Below are 22,640 nucleotides of genomic sequence, written 5' to 3' on the forward strand. Positions count from 1 at the left end.
TAATCTAATTTTTGGCATTTCTAACCCATTTCTGCTACATTAAAAATCTGATTTCACCACATTTCTCACCATTTTTTGTCGTTCTGAACCCATTTTAGCAATTTTCAACATATTCTAATTCTGTTTTTAGCAAAAGGATTTGCATTTTTAAGAGGGCTACTTACTACATAAATGAATTAAAATTTGCTTCTTTGATAAGAGTGGTTATTTTTCAGGTTAGATATAAAATACCACAGCTTAACTTTACAATGGACCATTATTTTGCTGGCCCACAGTTTGGCTGGGCCCCCAGAAAGCTCTCCCCTTTGACCCCCCTTGTGGGCTGCCGTGTCTGCACATGACTATTCTTGGATGTGCATGGCTGTGTTCAGCCACCTTCGGGTACAGTGGGGGTTCTCTGGCACCTTTATTTTGGGGGTCGCGGGCGGAAAAGGTTGAGAATCCCTGAGCTAACTTATGTGCACATTATTTAAAGATAACATTATGTAAAATTTAAGGCCCCCACCCCAAGCCCCCTAGGATGATTATGGACCACAGTGTTTGTAAACCCCTGCTACGGCCCTGGGATCACTCTGTCCCTCCCTGTTCAAGGTGTACTGTACTGCCTGACACAGAAAACGATAGGGTATGTTTCAGAAGGGTTCACGCCTGTCGCGGTTCAGCGGTGGCTGCGTTTAGTTGGAGAGCTTTCCGTTTATAACAAACACAAATCGACCTTGGCAAAATAAATTCAAGCCGTATTAAAGCTCAGCCGTTTGCTTGACGTATCGGACATCTCACATATCTGATTTTAGAGGCTGGCATGAACGCACCGCCTGTCAAAGTTTCCTCGGAAGACAAATGAAACGTACCTGACTTTGTTTGTCAAAGGTGCGGAAAAAGGGTACAAAGAGTTTCTTCTTACAGCTGTTGTTGAATATTTAAGGTAATTTATATTCCTGGTATTGGTTAACTGATTAATATCTGTTCAAGAAAAGTAAAAGCAGCGAGCAGAGTGGATTATAATAATTTATTTATTTAGAATTAGTTAGGAAAGGTGTTTAACGTGATAACTGTTGCTATTCCTGCAAGCCAGTACGAAAAATCATTGTTTAAAATTCTATATCGTCTTAATTTTATATTTTAATCCACGTCACTATCTGAACTGAACGATTCACGAGTTAATCCTGTCTTTCTTTAACTTTACTTGCTGTCCGACCCTTAGGTATTAAAAACACGTTATTTTTGCTGTAAATACGTGATTTTTTTGACTCATGGTAACGCCGACTGAATCCTTAGCTACCAGAAATATCTAATTTTTTGACGAGGATCTTTCTTTCTTTGTTTTATTCCGTTAAAATCAAACTCTTCTGATTTTTTATGAAGTTTTGCTTGGTCATTCGCGGACTCCGTAGAGCTAGGCTAGCTACGTTTGGCCTCTTTTCGCCATAATAATATAAAGTTTATATCAATGTCAGCACTGGTTCTTTTATGTGTTGTTTGTATTACATGTTCTTGTTTTTTTATGACTGAAATAAGAACTGTTATCTCACACCTTTAATCTTTTCTCCCCGAAAACACAAGATTTAGAGCTAGCTTGGTGGCTAGGTCGGACTTTAAAAGTTGCCCGGATGTGACGTAGTCAGACATTTGTTTGTGCCCGTGGTGGGCGTGGCTTGTGGTTCTCCTGTGTGCCTGGCTGTTGGTGGCGGAGAGGAATGTAAACAGCTAGCATGCTCTTTCACCACCCAGCGACAGAGCAAACTGCGGACCCGGTGCCGGTAAGCTGCCTGTCATTTAACCGACAGTTCTTCCTTGACTGGTAGAGGAGGTCAATGCGGTGTTTGTGACCCCGGCTCCCTAAACAGAGTTGGCTCTCTTTGTTGAACAACAGCTAACTCTGCTAAGTTAGCTCGCAGCGCTAGCTCAGGTTTGCTAGCTCAGGGAGTTGTTGTGCCACAGCAGAAAGCTGCTTAATGCTGAGCCTTCTGAAGCCCGCATGTTCCTGTGTTTCTGACAGCTTTCTGCTGATGTTTAGACTTTAATAAGGGACCGCAGTCAGGCTAATGCTGCCAGAAGAAGTACAGACTAGCGCAGTGCCAAGTTAACACTGAGAAACAGTCTTAATTCAAAGGGATTAAATAAGATTTACTGGCATAAATTTAAGAGAAGAGAAGAAAAGGTGCTAATCAGATTACGAGCAACATAAAAAGATTCAATTTTCACAGAATAAGAAACAGAACTTTAATTCTGTTTGTTGGAAAGTGTACTTTACATGATGTTTGCATAACTGATCAGAGATGTAACTTACACAACGATGTAGAAGTCATGGGGCAATTTTATCACCGTTTGTTCTGGTTTTTAATTTTTACTAAAACATTAGAATGACATCAGTTTATACGTACATACATGTGCACCTAAGCAATATAATATCATGAAAAAGTTCGTTTTTCCTGTGATTTAATTCACTAAGTGAAGCCTTAATATATTCTGGAATTATCTTTACAAAGTGAAACATTTCAACACTGTTTTAATGTTGATGATTATGGCTTACAGCTCACACAAATAAAAATACACTATTTCACAATATTAGAATACCACAAAACATCAGTCCAAAAAAGATTTATGATACAGAAATACTGACCTTCTCGAAAACTATGCTCATTTATGCACTCAGCAATTGGTTGGAGCTCTTTTTGCACAAATTAGTGCGTCTATGCGTCGTGGCATGGAGCCAATCAGTCTGTGGCACTGCTGGGATGTTATGAAGCCCAGATTGCTCTGATAGCAATATTCAGCTCATCTGTATTGCTGAGTCTCTCATACTCCTCTTAACAATACTGCAGAGATTTTCTTAGGCCAGTCAGCTGACCAATCAAACACAGTAACACCATGGTCAACAAACCAGTTTCTGGTATTTTGGCTTCACTGTGGGCAGGTGCCAAGTCCTACTGGAAAAGGGATTCTGTATCTCCATAAATTTCTCGGCAGATTGAAGCTTGGTGATCTAAAACCTCCTGGTAGACCGCTGACAGCGTTGACTCTTGATTTGATAAAGCTCAGTGCACCAACGGCAGCAGATGACATGGCACCCCAAACCATCACTGACTGTGGAAACTGAAAACACAGGACTTCAAGCACCTTGGAGTCTCTGCTTCTCAGCTCTTCCCCCAGACGCTCGGACCTTAATTTCCAAATAGAATTTTAAAATAAGGTCCAATTCACCTTTATCAACACTTTTCTCTTCCAGTCAACTTTCCATGAGCATGCTTTGGTACAGCGATCTGAGAACAGCAACCTTCTGTGGCTTACCCTCTTGTGGAGGGTGCCTGTGATTGTCTTCTGTACATTTGTCAAGTTAGCAGTCTTCCCCGTGATCAGGGTTGTGTGAACTGAACCAGATTGAGAGAATGACGGCTTTAGAAACGTTTGCAAATTGGACTTGGATAGTCGTATTTTTAATTTTCATGAGCTGTAAGCTATAATCATCAGGATAAAAACATCTAGAAATATTTCACTTTTAATGGGATAAATCTAGAATATATGGTAATTTTACTTTATGAAGTAAATCACAGGAAACAATAACTTTCACATGATAATCTACCTTTGGTTGAATTTCTTCTTATAAAGACACCAGTTTTCCTGTGTCTTATTATTGATTTCTGGGGTAATACTCCCTCTGTAACGCCATGTACTCAGGGTTTGAGGTGAGGAGAAGCGCCTCTGACTCTCTCGGTGACTCAGGGTGACGCTGACCTCCTCCTGTGGTGTGATATCAGACTGAGGAGCATTATGGGAAACTTAAGCACTTGTTTGGCTGACTAATGACTGTGTTCAGGCTCTGTGCTGTTTACTGGCGCCCTCCTCTCCTCCTTAGTCACACGGTCTGATGAACTCACACATTTTCAGACTCTTATTTCCTGCTGAAGATAAACCTGGAAACAGCCAATCCTCCAGCAGTCTGTCTGCGCATTACCAAGGTGTGGCAAGGTCAAATTCAGATAGAAGGTTACAACAAGTATTTAGAGATTGATTAATAAGGACAACTAACAAGACTACAGTCAGTACAAAAGCATCAGGAGAAAATCGTTTTTTTGATGAAGTATTTCCAACTCCACTGCACTAGGCGCCTACATGCTTCCCTTTCAGCTAATCACTATTGAACTTAAATCTGGTTGACTTTGCTGACAAGTTTGCAGGCAGCTAACCAACTATATGTCAAACACATGGATGGTTTTACAGCCTTGTACATTTTGTGTACTTTAAAATTTACGTGTACAAATACCATGCATGCTGTCCCTCTACCTCATAGTGATATCTAAAGGCAAACATGTAAATCCTATCTTCTGTCTTGATCAGATTTTACCTAGATCTCTGTATAAACATCTTTATATTTATACCAAACAGAGCAAAACCCTCCTTCTTCTTTCCCACATCCTCTCATCCCATCTTTCAGCTGACTCATCTGTAAAACAGCTGCAATACTTTTGATTATTTCTCTCTCAAAGCGTCATTTAAGATTTATTAATATCACACATTTTGACCCTTCTGTCTTCTCTGATTTAATTTGCTCAGTTTTAGTTATGTAATGTGTTTTCCTCTAAATATAGCACTCAGCTGAGCAGGTAATGCAGACACACCTTGTCTCATTATCAGGTCTGTCTATAAATAACAGACTAAACAAAAGTCGTCTAACAGTTTTTTCTTTTTAGACAGTTTTTCCCCCAAAGGCACATCTAAGATCTAGCCAAAATCTCAAGGCACACTATCTCCATATTCATGCAGTATCTCCTCTTCAACATGTCTTTTTTGTATCTTTTTTGATGCATAACTGTAGTCGTAATGCATGGTTTCTCAAAGTCACAACATACATACCTAGAGGTTCCTGGCCTTCGGCATTTGGGAACAACTGAAGCACAAAAACACTCATAAATGTATTTTTTTTTTAGGGATGCACAATATTGGATTTTCGCTGATATCCAATATGCTGATATTTACCTCTGCCAAGAAGGTTATGTGATCAGCAGGGTTTGTTAGTTTGGTTGTTAGTTTGTTAGCAACATAACTCAAAAACTTATGGACAGATTTTGATGAAATTTTCAGGAAATGTCAGAAATGGCATAAGGAAGAACTGTTTAGATTTTGGAAATGATCCGGATCACTGTCTGAATCGAGGATTTTTTTAAAAGGATTCTGTATTATTGGGAGATGGGGCTAATGGCAGAGGTCTGCGCTCTCCGAGTGCTTTTCTAGTTACATATTCATTTTAGCTGATATCGATACCGCTATTTAAATATGCTTTTTGGACAAGAAATTTCAGTCCTTTTGGACACACTTTAAGATTTGAGGATGACCAAGGAAACAAACTTTAGTCCTTAAAAACACTTTAAAGTTTTAATGAGAATGAAAAAAAGAAAAATACCTCAACTGACATTAGTCTGTTGGTTCAGTCTAAAACTCCACTAATTTATTAGTATATTTGGACAACATTTGCAGTCAATATAGGCTGAAATACAAAGGCAAGACATCGGATGTTAATATCGGCAGAAATTTTGATATCTGCTGTACTCACAGTTATTGATTGAAGCAATCTGCTGTAGCAAATCCAAAATGTTTTGCCCCTGTTACTAGGCATTTTTGCACCAAATTGTCCCAAATATGTAGAGTTATAAATGCAGGAAATACCACCGAAAAGTCTTAGCTTTCCAATTGTCCAATTTTTTTGATACTTTGTGATAATGTAAGTTAATATATTTATAATAATAATGGTTATCTGAATCAATGATATGATCAAAAAAATACTTGTGCAAACACATGTAAAATTATCTTAAGTGGCTGTATAGTCAAAGTAATCATGCATGGTCGCACAAATTCCACCTAGAATTGACTTGAAGGGATATTTCGGGACTTTTAAAGTTGGGTGGTATGAGGTGCTTGGCTGTAGTAGTGGCACTGGCCTGCAGTGATTTCTGTGAAAGTTGCTCCTGTGGTTATTACGAGCTCAGAGAAATTGGAGCATAGTGGCTGTAGATGGGGACGTTTTAGCCACGAAGTCTAATGAGTTTTACGTAAAAACTGTCCACTTCATCTCCCAAAAAACCCCCCTGTGGCAGGGACTAATTTATGATGCAGCTTTCGGCATTTTGTCTCCTTCCCCCTCCACGCACTGATCCTCTGATCAGCTGTGCGGGTCTGTGAGCTTCTACAGGGATAATAACACCACACCAAGCTAAAACAAAGTTAATATGAGCAATTTCAACTGGAGTGATGATGATGTGCCGTTCACTGTGGCTAAAGAGGATATTTTTATGGACCGGAGTACACCAAAGAAGAACTTAAACAGATGGAGAGTCAGTGGGCTGAAACAGAGAGCAGAGAAACTCCATTTGAAAGCTTTGAGCAGGAGAGATCCAGAGCATGGGTTCACATTTTCCACACCTACACCACCAGGTAACTGAGGACCCACAGAGTCCTGAGCGATGCTCACTGAAATAACTGGACGCTAATACCACTACTACTGCTGAGTACCTCATATGGCCCAACTTCAAAAACACTGAAATATCCCTTTAACAGCCAGTTACATGCTGTGTTTTTGGTCATGTGAGGTAAATTTCCCAAGTCTATCAGCCACAGTGGACTACGGGTCATTGAAAGCATAATGATGGAGAGATTTGTGCCAGAAAACAGTAAATTTGATCCCCAACTTCTGTCTCTGCTGCGCTCTGATCAGAAGCATTTTTGTGAGTGGGCGTGGCTTCCGCCGACCAACTGACACGCCCACACCATCCTAGAGTAGATTTTGCTGCCTCATTTTCATGATCTTGAATCTTAATTTTTTAAGCTTAGAGATGTTTTTAATGACTGAAATTTGGCCTTATGGTTCAGAACACAGTGGCCTGCCATAAAATCAACATAAAATCAAGATTTTTTAAAATCACTTTACAGGGACTCTAATCTTATGAGACATTTTTCACCTCAACGAGAAGTCTAGTGATGTTTTAGACTCTTGAGTGCATTAACATTTGGTGGTGTCATCTATGTTATTTACAGACATAGGGACATCACTCACACACCTAAGTGGCTGAAAGGAAGCGACAGATACCATTGTGGAGTCTGACATACATCGATCGATAAATCAGTTCTCTCCTGCTCATTTAATTTGAGACAAACACAGTTAATCTGTAACCTCAGGTTGTCTAAACTGTGAGTTTAACTTACGCTGCTTACTTAATCTAATCCTGATGTAAGGCTGTGTAAAAATACACCTGAATGATGTCACCTGTGTCCTGATCATTTCTGATGATGTCACTGTGATGTCATCAAACTTGGCCCTAACAAACATGTAAAATTAGCTCCACTGAAGGTGTTTTTTTTACCGGGAGAAGAGAGTTTGATGAAAGTGGAGCTCTGCTGTCTGCAATGTCTCCAGCATGTCGGTGTTGTGTCGCTGTCGACTTTAATGATTTCCTTCATTTTTGTGTCTCCTCAGGTCTGACAGAGACTCGGCAGACTTTTCACTCTGCTGAGAGAAAACGGATCAGAGGAACTCTTTGTCGCTCCGGCTGAGGGTACCTTGTGTCTGCAGAGGAAGAGGAGAATATTTTCTGCCTTCATGTTTATTTTCATAAATATTTAATTAATGACAAAGGACTCGGCTCGTGACAGGAACTATAGATGGTGTTTGGTGTCAGATAAGAGGCTGTGTTTGTTTGGTGAAACCCTCAGCAGGCAGGAGACGGCAGCAGAAAAGTCTGTTTACCTGCAAACAGGAGACTTCTCTGAGGTTCCTGTGGCGGCCATGTTGGGGCCTCAGCTGCTGCCTCCATCCTCCGCCGCCTCTCGATGATGGATGTTTAGAGGCTGTATTTTCCCACCGGAGCCTCTGTTTGTTTGACTTTTCCTCCTGTTTTTTGTGGCGTCGTCATTTTTCCTTCAGAGAAGTTTTGTTTCTTCGTCCAATCATGGCAGAGTCCAGCTCTGAGCCGGCCGCAGCGTCCGACCTGCTGATCGATCACAACAAACAGGAAACGCCTCTACCTGCAGAAAGCATCTCCAAAGAACTGATTGTTACCATGACAACAGAGTCGCCGGGCCCCACGCCTGGGCTGGACGTCAGAGACGAAGCCCTGAGCAGCAATGGAGCTGCTGACAGTCCTCTGCCCTCAAAAGTCCAGAAGGAGGAGGAGGATGATGAAGCTACGCCAACGCCGCCAGATACCTCATCGTCGCTGTCATCCGGAAATGGGACAGTGACCGCCATGACCACAGAAGAAGAATCTTTGTCAGTGCTGCTCAGACATATTAAGAGTGAAAGAGGGGAGGACAGAGGAGGAGAGCAAGGTGAGACGTCAAATGTTTAAAAGTTTAAAGAGAAACAATCGTATTAAAAATAAAACAACATTATTTTACCGTGAAAACAAAGTCAGTGAAACATCTGTGATCTGACTGAATTAGTGTCGCCATGGTTTGTAGCATCATCACCAAATCCTAAGTGCCAAGTAACAATTGTAATGAACAAAAACAATGATAACCTTGTGATTTGGCCACATCTAAAGATCTTCCTAATCATCTATTTCCCTATTTGGCTAAACGAATAGGAAAAATTTCGTTAGCCGACTAGACTAAAGAGGAGACAAAGCACTCAGAGAGCACAGACCTTCACCATTAGCCCTATCTCCCAAAAGTGAAGAATCCTTTAAAAAAATCCCTGGATCCAGATGGTGATCTGGATCACTCCCAAAATCTAATCAGTTCTTCCTGATGCCATTTCTGACATGTCCTGAAAATCTCATCAAAATCCATCCATAACTTTTTGAGTTAAGTTGCTAGCAAACAAACTGACTAACTAACAAACAAACCCTGCTGATCACATACCCTCCTTTGCGGAGGTAGAAATCCCCAAAAATCAGTCAAATTCCTCACAGGGTCATTGTGTCAGCGGGTGTGACGTCAGGCTAGGCTAGCCGCTAAGCTACCGCTGAGCTTCTCATGTTTACATCCGTGTAGTGCCAACAGGAAGGCTGCGGCCTTTAGCTGAAGCTACAGCAGCCTCTAGTGGCGGGATGTTCATTACAGTTTAAAAGAGTACTATAGACCGTGATTTTAAGCCTGTGTTTATAAGAAAAGGTAGCTAATTAGTTTAACTGACTCGATAATCCCACGCAGGCTAATTTGATAAACATATTTAACCGTTTGACCCATTAACCGCACGCATCCCTAGTCACATTCCATGTCCATTTGGCTTCTTTCTCTCCCTGTGTCTGCTTTAGAGCAATCATCAGTAGTCTGTCTTCTTAAATTTCCTTAAAATATACATTCATAATTTGTTTTGACTTGCAACCTGATTTTAAAACCACTGATCTGAACAGGCTAGATATTTATTAATTCAGGCTCAGAACCAGAGCGGGAACTCTAAGGAGTTTTAGCATAAATTCACAAACTAAACAATGGCAGACGTTGACATTTAACAGAGAGGTTGCATAACAACGAGTGGATTCACAGTCTTAAAATAGTTTTGGTTGTTATTTGTCAAATAACCTCTGAGCAGAATATACGCTAAATAAATGCCGTTGTGCACAGAGGGAGAAGAATAAAAGAGACAAAACTTTAAGTGTGTGAACAACACTTTTAAGTATGACTCACTTCGAATGCCCTTCTAAGTAAACTTCCGTATTTATTTAAGGCTCTAAAAGCTTTGAAGAATGAAGCTGTGCTGTTCTTGGTCTGACCTGCTTCTTCTGTAATGTGGTTTTTCCACTTGGTAGTAGGAACAGGCAGTAATACAGTAATACTGTATCCTGGAGTTTTAAAAGAAGAGCCTTGGTATTGCTTTAATTACTGTCTTCAAAGCAGTGCTGTGTAATGAGCACACGTTTATAATATATTCCTTTAGAATGTGTGTCTGTCTCCACCAGCAGCACCACTGCCAGTGTGTGAAGATGTTTTAAATGTCAGTCAAATCCCGCTGATGATTTTGGGGTCGGGGCTTCACAGCAGTGCAGGGGTTAGCCAGTTGCCTCACAGCAAGAAGGTTCTGGTTTCACCTACTGGTCAGGGCCTGTCTGTGCAGAGCTTGCTTGTTCTCCCGTGCATGCATGGTTCTCTCTGGGTACTCCAGTTTCCTCCCTGCACCAAAGACATGCGTGTTAGGTTAATTGATCACGCTAAATTGGCCGTAGGTGTGAGTGTGAGCTTTTCTGTCTCTATATGTCAGCTCTGCGATTGACTGGTGACCAGTCCAGGGTGTACCCACCTCTCCCCCAGTGACAGCTGGGATTGGCTCCAGCCCCCCACGACCCCCAGCAGGATAAGCGGTATAGAAAATAGATGGATGGATGGATTTCAGGGCCAATTTGGCAAATGACTAACACATGTAAACAGAGCATGGATACTTGCGTGCAGTGCACCACTGTCTGGCACCGCGCTCTGGCCTTCTCTAATGTCAAACTGTTAAACGTGCACCACTGGCTTTAGTGTGAGATTAAAAACACTTGAATTCTTCTTTCTGTGTGGAGATCAGTGATGAGAATGAACGTTGGGTCTTTAAAACCACAGGTGCTGCATGCTGCAGCAGCAAAGTCAAGCACAATTAAACAATCAGCAGTTTATAAAAACATTCAAACTTATCTTAACCTTATTTTATGTGAAATGTAGATGGAGTTGATTAGTACTTGTTGGTTATTTAATCCTCTGATGTTGTCTGTAACTTATAAGCTTTCAGTGAAGTTCACTGCAGCAGGATGGAGCTCACGATGTTGTGCAATGCAGCAGAAATAATAAATAAGACCCATCTTTATCCGTTTAAAAGCACAGGGAACATTACTTCACATTCGCAGAAACTGGATGATTGTCATGATTGGATTATTATTTCTATATTTCCTGTTAAGGATGAGGGAAAAGAGCACAGGAGCTATTATACACAGAGAGAGAGGAGGATATGCTTGTATGATGTGGATTTTAACACATTGTGATTAATATTGTATACCCTGATAACGTTTATGAGGTGTCAAACTCAAGGCCTGGGGGCCAAATCCGGCCTGTGGAACAGTTAAATGCGGCCCCCAAGATGATCTCATATTTCTGTTTTAACTGGCCCATCAGTATGAGGTCTGCAGATTTCCTCAGGTTTAAAAATGTGAACGTATACTTGATGATTTAAGATATCCTTGTTAAGTGACAAATTCCGAAAAAGTAAAGAGTAAATATAATAAGATAAGAAGTCAGGAATGTGGAAAAAGAAATTAATTTGTGTTTTAATTTCAAGTTTTCAATTTAGCATCTCACAATTAGGACTCAAACTTAGGATTTTTACTTTTTATTTCGCACTTTGAGCATTTCAACTCATAATTTTGACTCCTTATATAATATTTTGAGCTTTAAGATTCATAATTCAAATTTTTAATTGATATTTTGACCTTTTTAACTGATTATTTTGTATTTTACCTCTTTTTCAACTCCAAACTTTGACTTCATAATCCCATAGTTTGACCTTTTAGACTCACAATTTAAAATTTTGAATCATATTTTGACCTTTTAAACTCACGATTTTGACTTCTTTCCAATATATTTGCCATTAAAGAAACATTATTTTTCAATTTCATGTTTTGATCTTTTTGAACTAATAGATGGATTTTTCTCAGATATGGAGCTTTTAAACTTATCTTTTTTACTTTTTAAATGTCAAATTCATTCATCATCAGCGCTATTTTTTTTTTTCTTTCATATTTTATTACCGGTGAAACAAGGTTGACAGTTTCTGGTTAAAAAGGTGACCCTGTTAGGCCCTCAGGTTAGTCCTGAATCCAGAGTCCGGCCCCTGCTGTGATTGAGTTTGACACCCCTGTGAGGTTTGACTTTATCAAAGAATAGATTCTGCTCAGTCCTTCTTAGCAATGTCACCATGTACTGTGTGAACATTTTGGAAAGATTTAATTGCATTAAAAATCAATACTGTCCAATCCTAATAAGCAGAAATGTAAAAATCTACAGGTAAAAATATTTTGCATCCTTTATCATGTCATATTGTATGTTACTAACTGTCATGATAGTATCAAGAGGTACCCTTCAGTTCTTACCCTCAAATCCCACAACTTCAAGCTACATCTCTAACTTCTGCTGCTGTGTCAGCAGTGTTAAAAAAATAAACTGTTTATGGCCACAGATGGCGCTGTTTTACATCTTAACTCATGAGTAGATTCCACCCTGGCATTTCAAATAAATGTCTATAGATGGTCTTGGCCAGGGCTGAGAGGGAGGGGGGATAATAGAAGTCCACCCCCTCCTTCCTGCTGTCACTAATCAGCCACAACATCATTCATTCTATTCTGCTCTATAGATTTGATTATTAGCCATAACGTCAGACCCATTCAAGGTGGCATTACCATGAGCTGTGGACATTTCTCACTTTATTCTAAGAAAAACATGGTTGTATTCGCGATCTCCGTCAACAGCACTACATTTCCCACAATGCTAGAGTGTCAACACTACATCTCTGATCAGTTGATCCCGCCTCGACCTGTGAAACTTCCACATTCCTTCACTTCTAGTGAATTTAATGGTAACTAAAAAAAAACACCATATATGATTATGTAGAAGACAAGTATGTATGGACTTGATTTTGAGAAGATGCTTTATTCCTGATCTACAACATTACCCACAATCCTAGAGTGTCACAGCAAGGTCTCTGATTGGTTGAGCTGCAGATTTCAACTGTGGGCTGCTTTAAGTGGAGTTAATGGTCAGTGAAAAAGTAGGCAGTTACTGTTTGAGTTTTGAAATGGCAACAGCTGGCAGCAATAACTTCAAAAATTTAAGATACAGCTGATGTTTCAAATCGTCCTCAAAGGTCAAGATTTGGAGCTTAACTGATCAACGGTGCTGCTAAATGCCAGCACACACACGGGTCTATCTGAAAGGAGCGGTCTGAGGGTTTAGTTTCTTTTTTATAAGTGGTTCACAGAGTTGTGAATAACAGACAAGGTTCAGACATTTACAAGTGGTTTCATACTTGATTTAATGGATTAGAGACATGATTATGTGTCAGAAGATCTTGTTTTAAGGGTTTTGCTGTCTCACTGGTTTGCAGTGAAGTTCCTGCTGGTTAAGATTCAGAAAGTAGAGACTGTTTGTGTGGACAGAGAAACAGGCAGCCGCTCAGGAGACGCCTTCAATCGGCCTTTGTTGTTCTGGGCTCTGATTGGCCGATAGCCAGCAGGGACAAAGTGTGAGACAAAGCAGAGAGATTACAATAAAACGTGTTTTTGAGAGCAGTCAGCGTGGCCTTTATGGTTCCTGACTCATGTTAAAGGAGGATTATTTAACAGGATTTAGGACTGTTTGAAATCCCGACTATCAGACGGGATTTTGGATCATTAAATGGTCTGCAGGACTGATGTGCACTGTTCCCTCAGGTCTGGATCTGGACCTGGAGGAAAGCTCCTCAGTGGCGACGGCAGGCGGCTCAGACGACCAGCGGGAGTCCTCAGACTCCGCCTCCTTCTCCATCCCCAGCCTGGAGCTGTCTGATGGGGTCACGGGAACGGGAAACTCACTGGACGTGGAGGATGGCTGCTCCTCGTCTTACTCTGCCCTGGGTGTGGAGGGCCGCTCTCCGTCCACCGAGGTCCCCAGTCTGAAGGACGAGGAGGCTCAGGAGGCCGCAGGTGAGACACGGAGGCGTTTGAGTGGGAATGAAGCTTAAATATTTACAGCCAAAAACAACATAAAGAAACAGATGCTGAACGCCACAACAAAGGTCATTAAATCCACACAAAACAATGAGGATTAGCACCTGGTGTCTGAATGCACAAATCTGTTATAAATCTCTGTTAAACAGGATATATGGCTCACTTCACGGCATAAATCCATAGATTTTCACAGCCAAAGGGTCCTGAACCCTTCCAGCTCCTAGGATAAATACTGCTGTGATTAGTCAGGCTTTTATTTTCTGTCCATCTACAGACACAGTTAAAGAAATCACATGATAGAAATGTTCATGTAATTTAAGAATAACTTAAATGTGTTACAGCTTGTACATTTCCCTCTTGAATTCCACCTTTTCTGCTGGATCAGAATGATCCCGAGCCGTTGATCAAAAGTATCTAAATCCCTCTCAAACGTTTGGACACACACCGAAGGTTTGATCCAATCCTGTAACTGTAATCTGATCAGATTACTGCTAAACAACCTGGAGAACAATCTGTAAATGTTTGTGTCTGTCCGACTTATCAGGAGGACGTTTGGTCAGAGAGGAGGAAGTGAAAACTGATAAAGATGTGAAGCTGTGAGAGAGAAGTGCTGACTAATTAACACAAAAACAGTCGCACTACTCAGCAAGAAAGTCCTAAACAAACACGACCCAAGAGTTACAACAGAAGCTCTGAAAAAAACTAAATGAGTCATTGAAAATATTTGGGGACTTTAACCCTATTTGCATGGGATTAGTTTTACCCAGGGACATCCACTAATTTGTAAAAAATTGCACAGGATGTCTGTGTTGTTAATCCAATGAGCATGTTTTTTAATTTGCAGAGTAAAAATTCTATCGATCATGTTTCAGCCCACACAGAGGTCTAGAGGAAACACTAATCCCATGCGAATCAGCATGGGATTGTAGGGTGGCATTTTCTTCTTCTTTTTCTGAGTAGTAGAGGCTACGAAGGACACCCTCAACAAAGTTTTGGCATAAATAGGTTCTAATACCCCTTTAACACATGAAAAAATCCTTGTTTGGTCACACACATTAATTAAGCTTGTGGGGTGAGCGACCAAGTGATGATGAGCCATTCACAAATGAGCCTGTGCTAGGAAATGAGTCTTTCATTTTAGCCACGGTAGTTAGTTCCTGTTTGAGTGCCAGTTTCCTTTCCTCAATCCTCAGCAGCTATGTAATCCACATTTAAAAAGCCGAACTGGTACCAAATGAAGAGCCGTTTGGGAGCCAAACAACCAGCTCTGCTGTGATGAGCCAAATAATCTGGATCTCTTGAGACAGATTTCCTGTTGAATCGAGCGAGGCTGGAGGCTCATCTAGCCTTTAGAGGGCAGCTTTTTAAATTCCTACCTGCTGCCATTTTTCCCTGAATTTTTTAGAAACTTTTTTTGCCTGAATGTTTCACTAATTCAGGGACTCAGAAGTAGCTTAAGAATGAAGATTGTCTATATTTTCACACCTTGAACGCTTGGCGTAGTCGTCAACGGCTTAAACCATGTCCTTTATGGTAGTGTTTCGATGTAGAAAGAACTTCTTGCCCCCTAAGGGATTTGACATCATCTTTAAAGAAACTATTAACTCCATCCCCCTTTGTTTGTGTCTTTGATTGTAGTCGCCCTCCTGCCCACAGAGGGCGCTGCAGCAGCAGCAGCTGTGCCGGAGCCTGGGCCATCTATGCCAGCGTATTACCTGGTGAAGTGGATCACCTGGAAGGAGAAGAAGACTCCCATCATCACGCAAAGTGAGAACGGACCCTGCCCCCTGCTGGCCATCATGAATACGCTCTTTCTACGATGGAAGGTAAAAACGTCAGCATTTAGTAAAACACAAAGATGTATTTTTCTTTGTTTTTATCATTTACTGGCCTGATTATTGAGTCGTACAATTTTGAAGTCAAGCCAGATTTCAGCCTGATCGTGGTGTTTGTTGTGCTGCGTTCAGGACGCGTGATGGCCTACTAGTCTGTCTTGATGTTTCACCAGTTAATAAAAATGATTGTAAGGTCTTAAAGCAAGGTCTCTTAGTATCATGATCATCTCCTGCTGGCTGTTTTATGCATTGATTTGACCTCCATATATGTAAGTAGCACTTCCATCCAAAGCTTCTGACAAAACATGCACCAACGTGATTAAAGAAAAAAGATTTCTACCAATCACACCATCACAAAAACTACCCTCTAGACCCCCTCTTTACTGATACATCCTGGAAGCATTTGACCACCAGAGGAACTTCTCTGTTGTGGCAGGAATCAAGTTAAAAATCAAGTTATTTAACTTGATTTTTTGATTCTTGGTTACTCAATGGTTTTCCAGCCTCTACGTCTGCTTTTTGTTACTGATAGGCACTTTGGGGGTCGGACCTTTTAGGGTAACTAGTACAATCATATCGGTCTTGTAAATAAACTACTGAAATTGTATACATTGAAATGGACATAGTTTTTAGCCTTGGGCATTGAGGTCACCTACACTGCAGCCAGCCACAAGGGAGCGATTGAGATATTTTAGCCACATATTTCTGGGGCTGTTTTGCCCACCTCTGAGTTTGCTGTAAAGGATTCAGGTCTTTGATGTTGATTCTTATGCAGGAATATTGCACTCTCAAAAACCATGATAAAGAAAGTTGAAGCCAGTCTGAGAATCTGAGACGGCTTGTTTATGTTAATTTTGCATCAGATTTTCTGAAAAGAGCAGAAAGGTGATTTTTTTTTTTTGTAAAATGGATCAACAGTTGTTTTGGGTGATTTTTAATAGCTGTGTTGATTTAAAAAGGTACCCTAACTACTGATAAACATTTTCCTCTTCACATTTTCTGAATTGAATGAACTTCTGGGGGCTGGATGGAAAGCTTTTGGAACTTAAACACTTTTGATACTGAACTTTTTGAACAGCAGCTGGGTTTTTAAGTCAGAAAACAGTCTTATTTTTATTTTTGTGCTGCAAATGAAAGACTTGTTTCTGCCACTTTTATGCCTCATAGTCTAAATCATTGGTATTTCCTTGTTTGAAAGGCTTTCCTAGATCTGCTTCCATCAAACTTGTGTGATTTTGTTCATGTGGAAAGTGCTGCAAACTCAAGTATTCACTCTATGACTCAGTCACAAAATTTACTTTTGCTCCCTGTCCCCAAAGTCTGTCTTTAAATGGTGAAAGACGTTTGGGACATGCAGCCTGGAATCAGCTCCAGGAGACTTTAATGTCTTTTTAATGGGACACTGAAGGCGGTGGAGGAAGATTCTTCAGGTTGTAGATGTTTCGACTGATGACTTTCTGGTCTGTGACACAGGATTTGGTTGTTCTGTGATTCTAATTCCTCTGCTTTTTTATGTCTTAAAATATACAATTATACATAAATAATCATAAATAAATGTTTTTGAGGGAGTGGTGTAAAATTTAACATCAAACACTCTGAAGGATTTACTACACATGAAAAACATGCAGACAACACAGCACAGCAGTCAATTCAACTTGATTGTGATTTCCAGGCAAAGCTTCCTGCTCAGACTGAAGTTGTCACCACGGAGGACCTGATGGCTCACCTGGGTAAGATGAAAAACCAGCACAATTTCAGACAGTTCAGTTTAGTCCTGCAGCAGCCTTGAGAGGTCGTTGTAACAGAAACAAAGTCAAAACTACCAGAGAAAATGTAAAAATGCTCCGATGTAATCAGCTGATGTTTGTGTTTGTAGGAGAGTGTGTGTTGTCTGTGACACCCAGAGAAAAGACCGACGGGATGGAGCTCAACTTCCAGCAGGTCTGAGCATTTTAATGATAATCCAAATAAAGTTCAGCGAGGAAGTCAGGAATTTGTCATCACTGTTTAACTGTGTTTTTCAGAACATGAGCGACGCCATGGCGGTGCTCCCTAAACTCTCCACGGGTCTGGACGTTAACGTTCGATTCACGGGTGTGACGGACTTTGAATACACACCCGAGTGTATCGTGTTTGACCTGCTGGACATCCCGCTGTATCATGGCTGGCTGGTCGACCCCCAGGTAACCTCCCAGAGCAGCTTTGAGTCCTTCTCTTCCTTTAAACCTCCTCAGACCTGCATGTTCATATGAGGACGTTACATCCTGGCTTCCTTACAACAGAGTAAAAATTTCTGCTGTTAGATTTTTTCAGATAATTGTTCTGACCGTCCACAGAAGTAAAACTTAGCTGCTTTGAATGTTGGGGAATTCTGTGTTTCATTTACAGGATTTTACCCAAAAGAATTTGGTGAAATGTTTTTTTTATTTTTCGATGTTTGATTTGAAATTTTGGAAGAGATTTGCTTTGACATTTTAGATTCTTTTATGGGGATTTGTGTTTGAATGTTTTTATTTATTAATTTGATTTGATTTATGGGAACTAGGAGAAATCTACTTTGAATTTTTTCTACACTTTGAAGAATTCAGACATTTTTCATCATTTCCCATGAAATTTTGGATGAAATTTGCTTTGAGATTATGTGGAAATTTGTTTTTAATATTTAATAGTTTTTCCTAAGAATGTTTGGAGATAAGTTGCAAATCCTGGAGAGTTTGGGCTGAGGTTTGGGGGGTTTGCTTTGAAATATTTTTGATTCTTTTATAGGAATTTGGGATTTTTTTATCTAAAGTTTAGTATATATATTTAATTGATGGGAACAAGGAGATATTTTCTTTTGAAACTTCCTGAATTGAATGGATTTTTTTTGTTTGGACATTTGACCCAAATTTCAATAAACCCTTTGGGGGTTTTTTGTACAACTTTAGGAAGTTGGTGAAAAATTTTTTTTCTCATGTTTTGGGAAACTGGAAAATTTTAGGGGTCATTTCCTCCATAATTGTCCTGAAGTTTTATGTAAATTTAAGGGGAATTTGTTAAAAATTATTCACCATTTTTAATGGAATTTTGTGGGATTTTTTTGTAACTGTTTGGATGGAACTTGCTTTGAAATTTTGGGGGCTTTCCATTAAATCTTCAGGGATTTTCCCTCAGAACTTTAGGAGAGATACTGGAGAGTTTAAATTTGAGGTTTTGAGGGATTTGCTTTGGAATTTTTAAGGTATTTTCATGTTTATCTAGGGGATCTTTTTTACATGTTTTGGGAAATCTGTTAGAAGTGCAAGGGGAAATTTCCTCTGAATTTATTTTATCATAATTTTGTTTCTGTTTTTGGGGAATTTGATTGTCAATTTTGGAAGGAATTTGAAATTTGGGGGGATTTGCTTTAAATTTCAGACATTTTCATGGAATTTTGGTGGAAATCCGTAGGCTTTTTCATAAAGTTTCACTAAATTATTTGAGGGATATTTTTTGTGTAGCTTTATGTGATTTAAAGAAATGTTTATGAATCTTGACTGACTTCTTTTTTTATGTCTTGGAAGTTTTGAGTAACTCTTTTTGTTATGTTTCAGAAATCTTAAATTATTAAAGGAAATTCTGTCCCAACAGGATCAGGTTAAATCCCATGGATTTGTGTGTTTCTGTGTGCAGAGTCCAGAGATGGTGGCCTCTGTAGGTAAACTGAGCTACAACCAGCTGGTGGAGAAAATCATCGACTACAAACACTCAGCAGACAGCAGCCGAGTCAGTGAAGGTAACACACCTGTAGTTAAAGTCTTTCATCCTGATATGAAAACACATGTCACTGATTAGGTGTCTGGTTTAACCCTCCAGGCCTGGTGGCGGAGCAGTTCCTCGAGTCCACGGCAACCCAGCTGTCCTATCACGGTCTGTGTGAACTCAACACGACAGCCAAAGAGGGAGAGATCTCCGTGTTCTTCAGGAACAACCACTTCAGTACCATGATCAAACACAAGGTGGAGCCACACACAAACACAAGTTTGACGTTTCAGTCACAGCTGCCATCTCTGGGTACCATTAGTGGTTATACGTACCTGTTATTAGCTTGTTGTTAATAAAGTTTTCTGTTTGAATCTCCTTCAGGGTCACCTGTACTTGTTGGTGACGGATCAGGGCTTCCTGCAGGAGGACGGTTTAGTCTGGGAGTCCCTTCATAACGTAGAAGGAGACGGAAACTTCTGCGACTCAGACTTCAGATTGTGCCATCCCCCTCAGAGAGCTCCGCCCACCGCCGCCCTGCCGCCCACGGCCCAGGAGCAGCAGAGACAGATAGACCAGGTGAGAGAGTCCGAGAGTCTCTGACAGAGCTCAGCTTTCATGACGATGCTTCAGTTTAATGGTGTTTTTCTCGTCAGGACTACCTGGTGGCCGTTTCTCTGCAGCAGCAGCAGGGCGGGGCCCCGGGGCCCCTCAGTGACCTCGAGTTAGCCCGCCAGCTCCAACAGGAAGAATACCAGCAACAGCAGCAACTTCAGCAACTCCAGCAACAGCAGCAACAACAGCAGCAGCAGGGATCGCTGCAGGCATCACAGCAGGTAAACACAGGAGATAAGGAGGGAGAGGCTGAGAGGATTAGGAGGGGACACTTTATTTTAGAGGGCTAATTGCCTAATAGTGATAATTATCTAGTAATTCTCAAGAATATTTACCTTTTAAAATGTTGGCATTTTACCAAGTCATAACTGTGAAATAATTATCATGCATAAATGTAATTAAGTAATTAAGTAAGTAATTCCTTGCACTATCGTAACAGTTCTCTGGTATGTAGGTGGTATTTTACTCCAACATTAAGCCTTAAAAGTACTTGCAAATTACTAATTTAGTGGGCCAATATAAAGTAATTACCTGGGGATTATCAAGCAACTTATAAATAAAATTGTCATCTTATTTCTAAGGAATTGCTGTGTAAAATACCACCCGATTACTAGAGAACTGCTGCAGTATTCTGAGGAAGTACTTGATTATTATTTCATCATTACTAGTTAAATACTTCCTTGATTTTCTTAAGTTAAAAAAATGCCACCTTATTTTTAAAACCAAGTTAGCTGGTGAAGAACAGCCTATCCTCAGATTATACTGCCCATAAAGTTAGCCATGCTAAGGTTGAATAGTGAGCTGTAATTTGGCTACCGTGATGACGATGGTGTCTTTGTGTCTCCAGGTGAGAGGTTCAGGGTCCCAGCAGGGCGGAGCCAGAAGAAGAGAAAGGGACTCCGACTGCGTCCTCTTATAGACTCTTCATCATCTTCATCACACAGCCAGTCAGCTTGATGCCAAACCCCAGTGCTTTGTTAAACTATCTGATTCCAGGATGGGATTTCAGGTTTTGGAAAGTTTGTAAACTTCCTGTAGAGTGGAACACGCGCTGTCTGATACGTCTGTCTGTATTCACAGTTTATTTGTTCAAACCATGGTCTGTACATAAAGATGGACGATACGTCCTGTCGTACAAAAGTGACGCCAAAACACCCCCCTTTATGGGAGCTGGCTGATGGTGGAGCCTGGGCTGGTTTCTGCCACAGCTTTTAAATATCCTGAGAAAAAATGTGTTGTTCCAGTCCACAGCAGACCAATTCAGGCTTACAGTGATGGAGTGTTTGTGCCAGTATTTATTTTAATTCAGCTGTCCAGAGCAACAAAGCCATTAATAATAACCCTTTCACTCTTTTAACCCTTGTTTTCTGTATATTCTCCGTGTCCTAGGGGCTCTAAACGACCTCTTAAACTCCTAAAAGAAAGCGGATTAATTCTCACTGAAGAAACAACCTGCCAGACATCACAGATTTTGTGAATATTTCTGTTTTTTTTCTCTTCACAGTGCAGTAAAAACACCTTTTTTATGGTTACAATCACTGTTATTGCTTAAGTTAATGCATATTTGCAGGAGCTTTGTTAAATATGGCGTTAATATGTTATCACGGTATTTTTCTTTACAGTGACTGTATTATATCACGGTTTTCACAGTGTTCTGTGGCAGAAATGTTACCGGTGATGGCATTGATACCGGTTTACCGTCCACCGCTAATATGTAGGCATGGTTTTTTTTTTATGCTAGAGATACTTTAAGAAAAATCACCAAATTTAAGGATGATGACAGATAATTCATGGGCGTTCTGCTGCTGTTAAAGATTCATTCCGGTCATTTTTGACAACATTAAAGACAACAACAAGGGTTAAAAATCTAATAATAAAACTAAACTACTGAAACAAATGAGCACTTTGATATAAATAATGCTGATCAGACTAACTAAAAACAAAACAACTTTTAAAAAATCATTCATTCAACGTGGATTTGGATGTTAAGTTTAAATCATGTCCCATCTGTTAACATGGAGGAGGTGGAGCTTATTACCCATACTGCAGACAGCCAGCAGAGGGAGCTCTGAATGTTTCGGCCTCACTTTTCAGGAGCTGCCCTGTCGTTCATCTTGTATACAGTCTGTGTTTTCAGCTGATTGTTTTATAACTGGCCAATAAATCTGTTACTAAAGCTCCACAAGTGTCGGTGTTGAAATCGTCTTTAGGATGGGTTTATTTTGTCTCCACAGTTCCTGATCACAGAGAGACGTCTGTTTGTTGAAATCTGAACTTGCTCAGTAGAACTGACATTTAAAATCTATGATAAATGACCTCCAGTAGTGAAATTACGCCTTTAAAGTAATGAGGTAGACTGTGGCTTTACTAAACTTTTAACCAAAATAAATCCGGACTTTCCAGCCAGTTGGTGCTATTAGACTCACAATTAGTGAAATGGGGATTAGCGTTGTGTGGTAAATGTGTCTCAAGTGATTGTGGTATAAAGAAGGTTCAGTCTCTGGTTAATCAGTATTCCTGGCTACCATTACACCATGAAGACAAAAGAACACTCCAAATAACTCATGGAAAAGGTTAATGAAAAGTACAAGTCGGGCTCGATATCCTCTGAACATCCCCCAGAGCTCATTTAAATCCATCATGAAGAAATGAAGGAATATGTCACGTGTAAATCTGCCTAGATCAGACCGTCCTCACAAACTGAGTGAGCGTGCAAGAAGGAGACTAGTGAGAGAGGCCACCAAGACACCTATGACTGCTCTGAAGGAGTTTCAAGCTTCAGCAGCTGAGATGGGAGAGACTCTGC

The 22,640-nt window shown here is 40.3% G+C and overlaps 1 protein-coding gene across 2 annotated transcripts; it reads left to right on the forward strand.

Annotated features, from left to right (window-relative positions):
* Positions 1-784: 784 nt before the first annotated feature.
* Positions 785-22,014, forward strand: mindy1 (MINDY lysine 48 deubiquitinase 1). Of its 2 annotated transcripts, none has more exons than XM_041809251.1 (12): positions 785-925; positions 7,469-8,319; positions 13,389-13,640; positions 15,303-15,490; positions 17,172-17,229; positions 17,376-17,440; positions 17,524-17,682; positions 19,151-19,253; positions 19,334-19,476; positions 19,604-19,798; positions 19,876-20,055; positions 20,682-22,014. In XM_041809251.1, the coding sequence occupies exons 2-12, from the start codon at positions 7,941-7,943 to the stop codon at positions 20,751-20,753; spliced, it is 1,794 nt and encodes a 597-aa protein (XP_041665185.1). In that variant the 5' UTR covers positions 785-925; positions 7,469-7,940; the 3' UTR covers positions 20,754-22,014. The 2 variants fall into 2 exon arrangements, with proteins under 2 accessions (XP_041665185.1, XP_041665186.1); XM_041809252.1 differs by lacking the exon at positions 785-925 and adding an exon at positions 1,645-1,760.
* The last annotated feature ends 626 nt before the right edge of the window (positions 22,015-22,640 follow it).

This window comes from Cheilinus undulatus, linkage group 16 (assembly GCF_018320785.1).
Source record: "Cheilinus undulatus linkage group 16, ASM1832078v1, whole genome shotgun sequence".
In the NCBI taxonomy this organism is placed as follows: Eukaryota; Metazoa; Chordata; class Actinopteri; order Labriformes; family Labridae; genus Cheilinus; species Cheilinus undulatus.

Bases quoted from the DNA above. Each gene is read 5' to 3' on its own strand.
- mindy1 (XM_041809251.1), top strand. From the start codon at position 7,941: ATGGCAGAGTCCAGCTCTGAGCCGGCCGCAGCGTCCGACCTGCTGATC. The intron at 17,230-17,375 runs GTAAGATGAAAA...TTGTGTTTGTAG, and splicing joins GGACCTGATGGCTCACCTGG to GAGAGTGTGTGTTGTCTGTG. The intron at 17,683-19,150 runs GTAACCTCCCAG...TTCTGTGTGCAG, and splicing joins GCTGGCTGGTCGACCCCCAG to AGTCCAGAGATGGTGGCCTC.